General features: G+C 38.3%; 1 protein-coding gene across 4 annotated transcripts in view; it reads right to left on the bottom strand.

The window, feature by feature from the left end:
* The window catches only part of LOC116313494 (C-myc promoter-binding protein-like), a 182,559-nt gene that overhangs the window by 100,062 nt on the left and 68,339 nt on the right, over positions 1 to 14,158 (bottom strand). For 3 of the 4 annotated variants that reach the window (XM_039602407.1, XM_039602313.1, XM_039602363.1), the window contains exon 3: positions 1,065 to 1,311. In XM_039602407.1, coding sequence (XP_039458341.1) covers positions 1,065 to 1,311 — 247 coding nt within the window. Of the gene's footprint in view, positions 1 to 1,064; positions 1,312 to 14,158 lie in introns of those variants that run through there. The other variant, XM_039602445.1, reaches the window with a different exon arrangement.

Raw genomic sequence — 14,158 nt, 5'->3', positions numbered from 1 at the left:
CTATATGAAAAAAAAAACTATATTAAGAATACACACGCACACACAGCATTGAAAAAAACCTTCATCAGGCATTTTATGATGGTTCTCCATAATTAAATGTACTAGCCAAGTACATTTAATTTAATGAAGGCAGAGATTTCTCTTCCAACTACTTAAACACACATTTAACTAGAAAAAAAACAATAAACAGATGAGGCTACGTATGTTTTTTTGTTTGGCTTTCACTCCACAACATGTGTCAGCACAATAAGAAAAAAAAAAACACAGAAGTTTGACTTGAAGAGAATGACTTAAAATTTTTTTTATCACAATAAAGTATGAGAAAAAAAGCTCAGAACCATCTTGTATTGCTGACAATTTTCACACCAAAGCTTTAAGAGACTTAAAATGAGACAGCGGAGTGAAGCTGAGGATTCAAGACTTATGACTAAATGTCTTAGCATTTCAGGTGACGGCCCGACAGCACGAGCAATCATCTGCTGAATTCAAAATGTCATAGAGTACCTTCAGAAAGGGAAAAAAAATCCACACTCAGTTTTTAAGAACTGTTTTTTTTTTTTTTTTTAAATTACAAGTTATTCTGTTTTGAAGAATATGACATTTTTGGGTTTACCCAGTTGCTCTTGACCTGTACTTATCATCTAATTTTCCTGTTTTTAAAAATCCAACAATACCATCAATTAGCATATTTAGACTAAAATGGTTCATTCCCATTCAGTTTATACTTTTAACTTATGTTTGCTTCCAGTTTACACTTTATGTATCTTACCCTCTTTATGCTGATGTCATTTATTCTGTTAGGTCTTTAGAACTAATCTTCCTTCTCAAAAGTTCAGGTCTGTGGATTTGAGTGTGTGTTGTTTATTTGTGTGCAACTTTAGTATTTGTGTCTTTAGCACAAAAATGAAAGATGCTACATCTCAAGAAGATTTCCTTCATATATAAATAAATGGCCTGTAATGAGTGCGCTGGATAATCCTGTTGCTTTAACCAACTGGCTTCTTTACTCTAAAGAACTAAAGAAATCAGTGATGTATTCCTCTATGCACCAGTTTCTCCCTTACCATGCTGCTGTTGAGATTCTTCTCCACCTTGCAGAAGGTGTGTGGTGGGGTCTCCCCTTTGCTCGGGATGATGATGCAGACGTCTGTGACAGCCAAGGCGGCGTGCGGCTGGCTCTCGGGAGCCCGGCGGTAGGTGATGTAGATGCGTTGGGAGGAATTACCACTGATGTTGGCTGGGCGACCAGAAGGTGTGGTTTGGATAAGGTGGCAACCCTGCTTTAGACGCTCCTTCCACTCATACAGCACACTGTAGGAGGAAGCACAGCAATGTGGTCAACCACATAAACTGCCACATCGGGGTGTAGTTATTAGTGTGATTGCCATGCACAACTGATTGCTGGGCTACTCAGCTGGAGCAAGTCCTACGCTAGTGCAAAATTCAGTGGCTGGCACAATGAAATTGATTAGTCTGCTCTGTATTATCTTATCCAAAGCAGCATTTGATGGAATTCATGAAAAACAAGAGATTTATAAGCATTCAAAGTGGCAAATTCAAGCTCAGAACCACCTTTAACCTCCATTACTTTGGCCACAATAATGCACGTTGCAAAGGAGGAAAAAGTCTGGACACTATCTGGCTCCATTTTCATAATGAAATTCTTGCAAGCCACAGTCTTGTTGAGCCGACATTCTTTTCCAGTCCAAATGAGACATTAGTTTACTAACATCTATTTCTCTAAAAGAACAGACAAAAAAAGGGTCACATATCACAGTTGTTTGTCCAACACTGTACAACTACACCGTATATGCAAGGAGGAGGATTATAAATCACATTACGAAGTACTGCAACAATGACTAAAAATACTGATGACCACCAGTGCTACCCCTCCTTGATCTTGAGTTGAAGACTCACTGAGATTCCAACCTCTCTAAGATTTTTAGTAAATGTGCCTATGGTATCGATTTGAAGGTCCTACTTCGCCTCTTTCAGGAGTTATCGCATTTACAAACTTGTAACAAACTTGTGTCCAGGCAGCCCACCCACCCCTGGTATTGTCTAATGATATACAAAACAGATCAAAAACGACACTGTAGATCTCATGTAGAAACAGCATATGACCCAATTAATACAGACAATATAGAATTTGCAATAAACATTACCTGTTACTAAAGTTGTTACACATAAATTTACTTTCCCTGACGTATGCACACGTGTCCTTTTTCCACAGTTCATAATGTACTATCACATTGTGTTAAATTGCTGTTAGCCAAGGCTTTAGAGACGAGTGAAAAGGGAAAACTGAGGGGGGGAAAAAAGCATTCCAGATTCTCAATCTCTTCCATCACTCACAGGAGGTAATCAGCATGGAAGCAATTTAGTTTCTTTCTAACACATATTAATTACAGCTGCTGGTCAAAGACTGTCAGCTTGGCAGCAGTGTTACTAGTTAGCTTTCACATCAGGCAACGGTAACACGCCAGCTCAGATAAACAGACATCACAAGATCCTAATGTAGCCAAACTGACAACTGGCTCTGCTTGTGGTGAAGCTAAGCAAGAAAAAAACCCAAAAAACAGAAAAACAACAAAACAAAAAAACATTCCAACTTTTTGTATACGAGCTTTGCTGTAGATGACACTGTATTTAGAAGCAGCACAAATTTAGCACCAGTGTTTATGCCTATGCAGCCCTGTCTATTCACTGATTCCTTCTTATGTGCGAACTCTGCTTTCAGCTGGAACACTTTGACTTAAATGCACATTTGGTGATGAAAAGATATCAAATCAGTATTCGGTTTTTCTGCTTTTAATTGAAAATCTTATTTTTTAAGCAGAATTTTAACTCCTATTCACTTGGATTTATCAGCTGAATTTGCCTTTGACTGACTTTGAGATTTGTGATAGTCTTCACACATGTATATACACACAGCTTACATTATACAGACACATATATTGAGCCTGTACTGCACAAGAGGACCCTTGTACAAACCACTTAGCGGATAAGTACTGAGAGATACGCAACAGTGGCAGTAATTTTAAACACTCCTCTTGGTATTTCCATTATGCACTTATCCTCCATTACTGTTTCAAGTGAACTCAACAGGCATTTTGTGGCACTGTCTGAAAGCTGGAAAGAGAACAGGATGTAAAGTGGTTGACCGAGAGATTTTTATAGTTTCTTTCTTTTTGGTTTCTGCGTGGATTGCTGTGGTAGCAAAGTGACCGACTTTTGCTCTGCACATCTTTCTGTGCTGTTCCTATGTGTGTTGTGCAATACAAATATATATGTAATACAAAATACACTCTTAAAAAATGGCTCAATAAAATATGTATTTATAAAACAAATACACCCAGGGTAGGGTTACCTGGGCCCTGCCCTGAAGCCAGACCTGTGGAGGGTGCCCAAGGGTGAGCGCCTGGTGGTCCATAGGGCCGAGTCAGGCGCAGCCTTAAGAAGGGACGTGTAGGGACATTCTAACTGTATCATCAAATCTGTGGCTGTGTGTTCTGGACACTGAGGTAAGAGAGAGGCTGAGTTGTCAACTGATCGCCACCAGGTGGTGAGTTGGATCAGGTGGCGAGGGAGCATGCTGGACAGACCTGCATGCCAAAACATACAATTAGGATGATGCGCTGGGAACACCTGACAGAGGCCCGGTCCGCAAGATCTTCAACTCCCACCTCTGGCAGAGCTTTGACAGCATTCCAAGGGAGACTGGGGACATTGAGTCCAAATGGACCATGTTCAGTACCTCAGCAGTCACAAGGTGGTCAGTGCCTGTTGTGGTGATAAAACGCAAACCAGATTCTAGATACCGCAGGTGAAGGGAGCCATCAGACTGAAGAAGGAGTCCTATTGAGCTTGGTTAGCCTGTGGGACTTCAGAGACAGCCAATAGGTACCAACAGACCAGGTGGAACACAGCTCAGGCAGTGGCTGAAGCAAAAAGGAGGGATGAGTTCGGAGAGGCAGTGGAAAAAGACTTTTGGACTGCCTTGAAGAGCTTCTAGGAAAACCATTAGGTGACGGTAGATGTTGTAGGGCTGTCTTGGTTGACACGTCTCTACAATGTTGCATGGCAGTCAGGGGCAGTACCTTTGGATTGGTAGCCCAGGGCAGTGGTTCCCATCTTCAAGAAGGGGGACTGGAGGGTGTGCTCCAACTATAGGGGGATCACTGCAGCTGCAGTGAAGTGGATGCTGTACCGGTCCATCATGGTGAACTGAGCATAAAAACAAAGCGTTCGATTTACCAGTCGATCTAAGTCCCTACCCTCACCTATGGTCACGAGCCCCAAAGCTCAACCGAAAGAAGTAGATACAAGTGGTGGAAATGAGCTTTCTCCGAAGGGTGGCAGGCCTCTCTCTTAGACATAGGGTGAGGAGTTCGGCCATCCAAGAGGGGCTCAGAGTACAGCTTCTACTCCTCCCCGTCAAAAGGAGCCAGTGGAAGCTATATTCAGGCTTCTAACAAGGATGCCTCCTGGGTGAGATGTTGTGGGCATGTCCCACTGGGAGGCCTGGGAATGCCTTGGTATTCCCCCGGACAAGCTGGAGGAGGTGGCCAGGGAGAGGGAGGTCTGGGCTTCTCTGCCCCCATGACCCAGCCCCGGAAAAGCAGAAGAAAACAAATGGAATGATGAAGCTCCTTATGTTCCCTTTTTAATCCTCATTACAGACCTTTTTCAGAACACACATTTTGAGCACTGTTTAAAGTACTGTTATTGTAGTCAATAATATTAACAACTAGAAAGTGCATTTTCTGAAGAAACTGCAGTGTGAATGCTTGAATCTGAATGTATGCACTGAAATGAACTAATTGCTGAATTTTAAGTTAAAAATGTTGAATGAGCTGGAAAATACAGAGTTTTTAACCTGAAAACAAAAGTGCAGAACTTTTGAAAGCTGATGTTCACACAGAAGAAGTTGGAAAAGAGATGAAAAGTTTTTAACTTAAAATTAGAAAAACCTAAGAAATGAGAAAAGAAAATTTAGAGTCAGAAAACATCTGAATGAATATTAAAAGTTCATATTCTTTGAATCACTGAATGACTAAAATGTGATCCCTCCACTTGGATCCACACAGTTTTAAAGGTTTACATCTCTGAGCTTTGAAAGACACGGTGTTGGAAAGAGAAGAACGATGGCGACGTTTTGAGGGTAAAATGATGGCTGTAGAGCAAACACTGTGGACACAGTAGCAGTTGAAAGAGAAGTGTTTAAGATGAATCTTGGCAGAGTGAGAGAGAGCTCGTTAGGCAGGCAGGTGTGAGCCTGGTTGCTATAGTGACTGCACCCAACGGCTCCATACACACGCACACAGACATGCACCTCACTTTTGCTGCTTAAAATGAACAGAAAAGTCAGGCCGAAACAAATCGCTCCCAAATGAAAAGTACACGTCGTATTGACAAAATTCTTTCACCGTGAGCGCCAGCAATGTCCAGTCTACCTAATTCTCAGTTTTCATGCCTGTGGAGTTTATTATATGGACGTGGTGACAGTGGAAAGACACCATGCTCTTCTGATTTTCAAACGAACCTTCTGAGCCATTTTAACATTAGAGTCTATGGAAGAGTTGGAGGGAGGAGGCTGTGCTTTGGTGACATTTATGAAAGAACCATAACACCTAGTACAGGGGTCGGCAACCTGCGGCTCCGGAGCCGCATGCGGCTCTTTAGTCCTTATAGTGCGGCTCCGCGTGGTTTGGGAAAATAAATTAGAAGTATTTCGCTAAAGTGTATTTTATTTATGTTAGTTCTTTTAAACTTGTAGTTCTAAATTGGAAGATTATTGTGATATTGAAATATAAATATAAAATTATATTCTATTATTTTTCCTCGCTCAATATAAGCGTCACACTCGCAGAAGCCGGTATTCCCTTGAAACACCGTGCATTTATCGAGACTTTCAACCCCAGGTAGGCCAATTATGGATCTTCGGATCCACATTATGTCAGCAGCTCCACCGTGAACTATGTTAAAGACAAACACTGCTCACGCCTCACAGACGACAGATGACAGCTACAGTCCTGCGTAAACTGACTTCGCACAGCACCGATTAGCAGACGCTGTGAGCAGAGGTTCAGGATCAGAAGTCCCATTGTAAACACATCACGGCAGACCCGACGATGTTTGCATGAACGCGCTTTTCAGCATCTCTTTATTGACCACTTTTCACATACGGTTGCTGTACGCATACAGCCGGCTGTAGCTTCGCAACTCACAGCCCAACACACACCACCAACAACAACAGCAGAGAGAGCACAGACTTTAAGGCGGCGAGGCGTGATTGCGGGTGCCGCTCAGGTGCGTCCGCCTCCCCTGCAGCGGGTTGCAGACCACGCCCGCGCCGCACATTAACCAGGTAAAATACATATTTAGGCAGAATTTTGCAAATATCTATTTTTCATTTTTCAGCATAGTGCTTTTTTACCAATTATTTTTTTAAAGTCAGGTCAAGGCTCCAAAAGCCCAAAGGAGATATAAGGGAGGCGGCTCACAACAGTTTTTGTTTGCTACATGGATCATTTTAGTTCAGCTGGGTGTCTTTCCTTTTTGTTATATTTCTTTAAGAGTTCAAAATGTGTTAATTACATAAATAAAATGTAATTTTCTCTGTAGCACTTCATGGATTTCATAAGCAACACACCTTAGTTGTTCACATAAAGGTAGAAAACAATATATACAGTGTTATCTTCATTTTAGATGTCAAAAAGTATTTGCGGCTCCCAGTGTTTTCTTTTGCGTGGAAACGGGGTCCAAGTGGCTCTTTGGGTGTAAAAGGTTGCAGACCCCTGACCTAGTACAATAGTAAACACATTGGATGAAAGAGGACAGCGATGGCTACGTTTTGAGGGTAAAATCATACCTGTAGAGCAAACGCCGCGGACACAGCAGCAGTTTTACAAAAGATTTTAAGATTAATTTTTTGCTCCTCTCACTCTAGCAGTTGAGCTGGCTCACTCTAGCCCCAACATTCCGTCCCCATACACACCCATTATAAACTCTGAAACGGCTGAAAAAACATCATGAAACTTAAACTGGAACTGAAGAAAAAGTATAATAGATATTGAAAAGATAAATACAAGTTGAATACTTGAATGTCTTGGCTTTGTTTTAAAGTTTGAATGGTGGCTCTACGTCAGTGTATGTGGAAGTAGATACAGTTTAAAGAGGAGTAAGTTGAAGGAGAATTTGAAGGGTCTCCCCATTGAAATACATGGGAAATTTTTGTTGAAAAAAGTTGAATAAAATTAAAAATATAAATGTTATAAATGAGAAAAATAGAAGCAGTCATGTCCTAAAGAAGAGGAATCTAACGGTGTTTGAATGGTTTTTCTAAGTTGAACGGTTTTGAAGGAGTTAGATGCCAAAAAACGTACGGAATATGAAATAATAATAATAAAGATTAGAAGAACAATACTGTGAATGCTTTTACAAGCATTCACACTAATAATAATAAAGAAAAACAGAAGAACAATACTGTGAATGCTTTTACAAGCATTCACACTAACTAGAAAAATTTGCATTTCCTGCGAAAATGCTGTGTGGATGCCTTAACGCTGAAGCTGTCTGCTGAAAAGCTGAAAACGATGAAAAGTTGCAAAAATTTGTATGGTGGTGAAAAAACAAATGCCACCCTGAGCAGGATTCGAACCTGGCCCTCCTGGTCTCAAGGCGGCTACTCATCTCACTGAGCCAAACTCATTCTCACAAAGAAGAGGTGGACAGACTGACCATTCTGCTGAAATGAGCAGAAGCTGCTGAGATTTGTGGTAATAACAGGTGAAAAGGCTGAAAATTTTGCAGAAGAGGTGAATAAGCAGAATTTGGGCTGAAAAGAAGTGAAAATTCTGCTGAAAAGAGTTCAATCAGCAGAATTTCTGCTGAAAAGAGTTCTGCAGAACTCTTTTCAGAATTCTGCTGAAAAGAGGTTTTTGCTGAAAACAGCAGAAAAAGCTGGGATTTGTGCTGAAAAGTGGTGAAAAAACTGAAATATTTTACTGAAAAGGGGTGAAAAAGCTGAAATTGAGTTAAAAGAGTTTAACTGTTAACTGAAAGAAATGTTGCCATAATAGGGATTTGAACCCAGGCCTCCCAGTCTGAAAACGGATGCTCATCTCACTGAGCTAAAACACAGGTCATCCCGGCAAGGAAAATCAGTGACGCCACTGATGATATGGCAGAAATGGGCAAAAAATATTGCAAAAAAAATTCAATATCTCAAGTAGTATAGAAGTTATGAGCACCAAAAGTCACCAAAAGTCATAGCAGGCATATGTTTCAGTACAAATACGCTGATTTGTACTGAAACATAGTACTGATTTGTACTGATTTAAATACTATGTTTCTTCATAAATTCTATCTTTTGGCAAAAATTTCTGATAAAAGGTACTATTTCTGCTTTTTAGCAGAAATACTGTAATTTGGCATAAATACTATGATTTGGGATAAATACTGTGATTTGGCACATATACTATATTCAGCAGATATATTATAACATAACAGAAATTCTACGACTTACTAGTAATACTATAACATAACAGAAATATTAATTGGGCACAAATACTATAATTTGGCACAAATACCATGTTTTGGGAAAATCCCATGATTTGGAACAAATACTATGATATAGCAGAAATACTATGATTGGGTAAAAATACTATGATTGGGCAGAAATACTATGATTGGGTACAAATACTATGATTGGGCAGAAATACTATGTTTCAGTACAAATGACAGGAATACTATGATTTAGCAGAAATACTGTGTTTTCACATAAGTACTATTTTTTGGCAGAAATTTCTACTAAAAGGTACTATTTCTGCCTTTTGGCAAAAATACTGTAATTTGGCATAAATACTATGATTTGGGGTAAATACTATGATTTGTCAGATATACTATATTCAGCATATATACTATAACATAACAGACATTCCTCCACTTAGTTTTAATACTTTAACATAACAGAAAAATTATGATTTGGCCCCAAAACCATGATTTGGCACAAATGCCATGATTTCGCAAAAATACTATGATTTAGCAGAATTACTGAGATGTAGTAGAAGTACTTTGATTTAGCAGAAATACTGTGATTGAGGAGTAATACTTTAACATAGGAGAAATATTGATACACATATACTATATTCAGCACATGTACTTTAACAAATGATTTAAAAGAAATACTATGACTCCATACAAATACAATGGTTTGGCACAAATACTATGATTTGCTATAAATACTATGATTTGGCACAAATACTATATTCAGCAGATATACTATAAAGAACAGAACGCTCTACGACTTAGTAGTTATGCTATAACATATAGCAGAAATGTTAACTGGGCACAAATACTATAATTTGGAACAAATACCATGTTTTGTCACAAATACCATGATTTGGCAAAAATACCATGATTTGGCACAAATACGATGATATGGCAGAAATACAATGGTTGGGCACAAATACTATGATTTGCTATAAATACTATGATTTGGCACATATACTACATTCAGCAGATATAATATAACAGAACGGAACGTCTTTACTTAGTAGTTATGCTATAACATAACAGAAATATTAATTGGGCACAAATACTATAATTTGGAACAAATACCATGTTTTGTCACAAATACCATGATTTGGCAAAAATACCATGATTTGGCACAAATACGATGATATGGCACAAATACGATGATATGGCAGAAATACAATGGTTTGGCACAAATACTATGATTTGCTATAAATACTATGATTTGGCACATATGCTACATTCAGCAGATATAATATAACAGAACAGAACGTCTACGACTTAGTAGTTATGCTACAACATAACAGAAATATTAATTGGGCACAAATACTATAATTTGAAACAAATACTATGTTTTGTCACAAATACCATGGTTTGGCACAAATACAATGATATGGCAGAAATACTATGATTGGGTACAAATACTATGATTTGGCAGAAAAACTGCGTTTTAGCACAACTACTGAGATTTGATTGAAATACTATGATTTAGAAGAAATACTATGACTTCGTACAAATACGATGCTTTGGTACAAATACTGTTTTGGCTTGAATACTATGATTTGCAACAAATACTATGATTTGGCAAAAGTAATGTGATTTAGTACAAATACTACGAATTGGCAGAAATACTGTGCCTTAGTAGTAATACTAAAACATTACAGAAATACTGTGATTTTGCAGACATAGTACGTTGTTGCAAATATAGTACGATTTTGCTCAAATACTATGAAATTGCAGTAATACTATGATTTTGAAGGAATACTATGATTTGGCGGAAATACTATGCCTTAGTAGTAATACTATAACAACAGATATACTATGATTTCTTTGTTTTTGCACAAATACCACAATATGGCAGAAATACTATGTTTTAGCACAAATACTATAATTTGGCACAAATACCATGATTTGGCAAAACCCATGATTTGGTACAAATACGATGATATGGCAGAAATACTATGATTGGGTACACATACTATGATTTGTGAGAAATACTGCGTTTTACCACAACGATACGAAGCTTTGACACAAATACTATGATTTAGTACAAATACTATGATTGGGCAGGAATACTATGATTTAGCAGAAGTACTAAGATGTAGTAGAAGTACTTTGATTTAGCAGAAATACTATAATTGAGGAGTAATACTTTAACATAGGAGAAATATTGATACACATATACACAGAGTGTACAAATCAGTACAAATACTATGATTTAGCAGGAATACTATGTTTTAAAATAAAAATACTATTGTTTGGCAGAAATTTCTGCTAAAGGTACTATTTCTGCTTTTAGCAGAAATACTGTAATTTGGCATAAATACTTTGATTTGGGATGAATACTATTATTTGGCAGATATACTATATTCAGCACATATACTATAACATAACAGAAATTCCTCCACCTAGTAGTAATACTATAACATAACAGAAATATTCTGATTTGGCACAAAAGCCATGAGTTGGCACAAATACCATGATTTGGCACAAATAGTATGATTGAGCAGAAGTACTAAGATGTAGTAGAAGTACTTTGAAGTACTATGATTGAGAAGCAATACTTTAACATAGGAGAAATATTGATACACACACACACACACAGAGGCTAAAGTGAACAGTGGCTGTTAAGAGTCTGGGCCTGGTATATCTAGGTCAGTTAAATTAGCTGCACCTGCTGTAATCAGCCCTTACACACGCAGACACAGAGAGAGGTATGAGTTTTCTTCAGTGTATTTCTCACATTCAGGATTCCCCTCGCACAAATGGCCATAATTTTCTAACCATAGGGGCTAGAACAGTCATTCTGACACCGCTTTGTTCAGAAGAGATGGGGAATCTTCAGGTCTTCATAATTCAGAGATAAAATATAGATTATTGAAGATATATGACTTGTAACACACTGTAACTGAGTAGAGGTGAAGCAAAACTGCCTTGACTTGGCCTCAAACAACGTTTTGTAACTCTAAATCTATATGGAGCATCAAAATCATTCTTTCACTGTAAGAAACAGCAGGCTTTGGTGAACAGTCATGGAAATTTTCAGGGCTCTGTTGCAATCCATCAAAAAGATATGACGAGAGAAAAAAGTGTCTCATTTCCAGAGTTTGAAATCTGAAGAGATCTGAGCGAGGGACAAATTTCCTACTCTCAAACATATGCAATTCATGGCCAAACGGTAATAGGTGAGAAAAAAATTCTTGAAATGTGAGCATCAGGACTGTCTGAAGATATATTGGCACAAGCCTCATGTCTCAACTCTGTTTTGTTAAGGAGATATGACGATTTGAAAATGCCTCTCATTAGAGAACTCCAGCGGTGATTTTGAACAAGCTCTCCATTGACTTTCTATGGAGAGTTTTGAGACTTTGTGTTGGTCTGAGGAGATTTGCCAAAATTCTATAAATCCCACAACAATGATAGTGACATTTTCTGAAAGCCTGCAAAAATACCTACATTTTGATGTATAATTTGTGGGAGTTGAGTGGAAATTGAGCGAGTAGCAAGAAGTTGTTCGGACATGAAGAGAAAATTCAGAATGGACGAGTGTACACTCTGACTTAATTGCATAGCAACCATAACAACGCATGTATTTTCTGAAAAATCACAATTTTGCAACTGAAAACTTAAAGAGGGATAAGATTAAAATGGTAGAAGATCTGAAAAAGCTGAATCAGACAGGAATAGCCCAATAATCTGAGAACATTTTAAAGTTTGAATGGAGTTTCTAGGTGAAAGCATGAGGACGTAGTTAAATTTCAAAGACAAGCAAGTTTTAGCAGAATTGTGGAAGTTTCCCATTCATTTCAATGGGACAAATTAAAGGAAAAAAGTGTAATATTTTAAAAAGTATAATAGTAATAAACACCAAAAGTCATAGCTGGAATTAGCAGAAAGAGCAGAACAGTTTAGAGTTTGAACTGAGAAAATCGGCTGAAAACTGAGGGAGTAGTTAAGTGCCGAAAAACGTACGGAAGCAACCAGAATAATAAAGAATAAAGAGAAACAGGAAAAAAATTGTGTGGATGCGCTAAAGGGCTTCCACACAACTAGAAAAAGTTTGCATTTCCTACGAAAATGCTGTGTGGATGCCTTAACGCTGAAGCTGTCTGCTGAAAAGCTGAAAAAGATGAAAAGTTGCAAAAAGTTGTATGGTGGTGAAAAAAAAAATGTTGCCCTGTGCAGGATTCGAACCTGGCCCTCCTGGTTTCAAGGTGGCTATTCATTTCCCTGAGCCAAAGTCATTCTTACAAAGAAGAGGTGGAGAGACGGACAATTCTGCTGAAATGAGCAGAAGCTGCTGAGAATTGTGCTGATAAGAGGTCAAAAGGCTGAAAGTTTTGGAGAAAAGAGGTGAATCAGCAGAATTTTTGCAGAAAAGAGGCAAAGAAGCAGAAACTTGCGCTGAAAAGAGATGAATCAGCAGAGTTTCTGCTGAAAAGAGTTTTTTTTTTCTGAAAACAGCCAAAAAAGCTGGAATTTGTGCTGAAAAGGGATGAAAAAAATGAAAATTTTGCTGAAAAGGGGTGAAGAAGCTAAAGTATACCAAATCAAAGTATTTGTGCCAAAACATAGTGTTTCTGCCATATTGTGGTACTACTACATTACAACATGAATACGGATTAAAGATGAAAGAAACTGGCAACAAATTCCTCCACTACAAACCAGTCTGATACCACTTCTTGGCAGCGTTCACGTTTACTAAGGCACTACCCAAAAGGCGCCACAAGAGGGCACTCCAACACAAGAGATGACCTATGTACACTGATGCACTTAGTAACAGTCAGCCTCCTTGAATTGGCAGAAATAATGTGATTTAGTAGTAATACTATAACATAACAGATATACTGTGATGTTGCAGACATAGTATGTTTTTGCACTACTCATTTGTAGTGAAAAAAATTAGCAATATAAATTACAGGTCTGTGAAAGTGTATAAATTTGTAGTGAAAAAAAATGTTGACCAAGGTGGGATTGAACCCACGACCATTGAGCTGCAGAGCCGTGTCATTACTGATTGCGCCACCTGGAAAGGGGCGGGCGGTTGAAAACAAAGACATCAGCAATCAGAAATAGATCGCGATGAGAGGCGGCGCCGCGCTTTTGGAGTTACAAAACGTCGTGTAACTCAAAAACTAGGAGGCCTAGCAGCATAATTCTTGTACTGGGTGAATCAGCGGACTTTGGTGTACTTTGACTACGATTTTCATTGCTCTTTGTAGCTCCGTCATGAGAGATATGACAAGAGAAGAAACGGCTTCATTTTAAGAGTTTGAAAACAAACGTAATTTATGACTCAACAGGAAGATAACACTTTGCTTTATTAAAATTATTGTGGCATGCAGAGGAATCTTGCAAAGAAACTCACAGGGAGAGATTGAGCCTGTATTTCCACCCCAAGCTGGTAGGGGGAGCTTTTTATTGAACATACTTGCTTGTGCTACAATGTGCTTCAAGGGTCAATAACAGCATAACAGAACTCACTTATGGTACTGCATTCTTCCTATAAAACAATAACTGTCAGTGACTTTGTACCGTAGTATAAACACAACATTCAAGACAACAGTTAAAAGTAACGTAACCATAAACAATGAAACAAGAACATCTAAAATGCAGCACA

This window comes from Oreochromis aureus, linkage group 1 (assembly GCF_013358895.1).
Source record: "Oreochromis aureus strain Israel breed Guangdong linkage group 1, ZZ_aureus, whole genome shotgun sequence".
Lineage (NCBI taxonomy): Eukaryota > Metazoa > Chordata > Actinopteri > Cichliformes > Cichlidae > Oreochromis > Oreochromis aureus.
The sequence above is the reverse complement of the archived record's forward strand: the minus strand, read 5'-3'. Positions and strand labels throughout refer to the sequence as shown.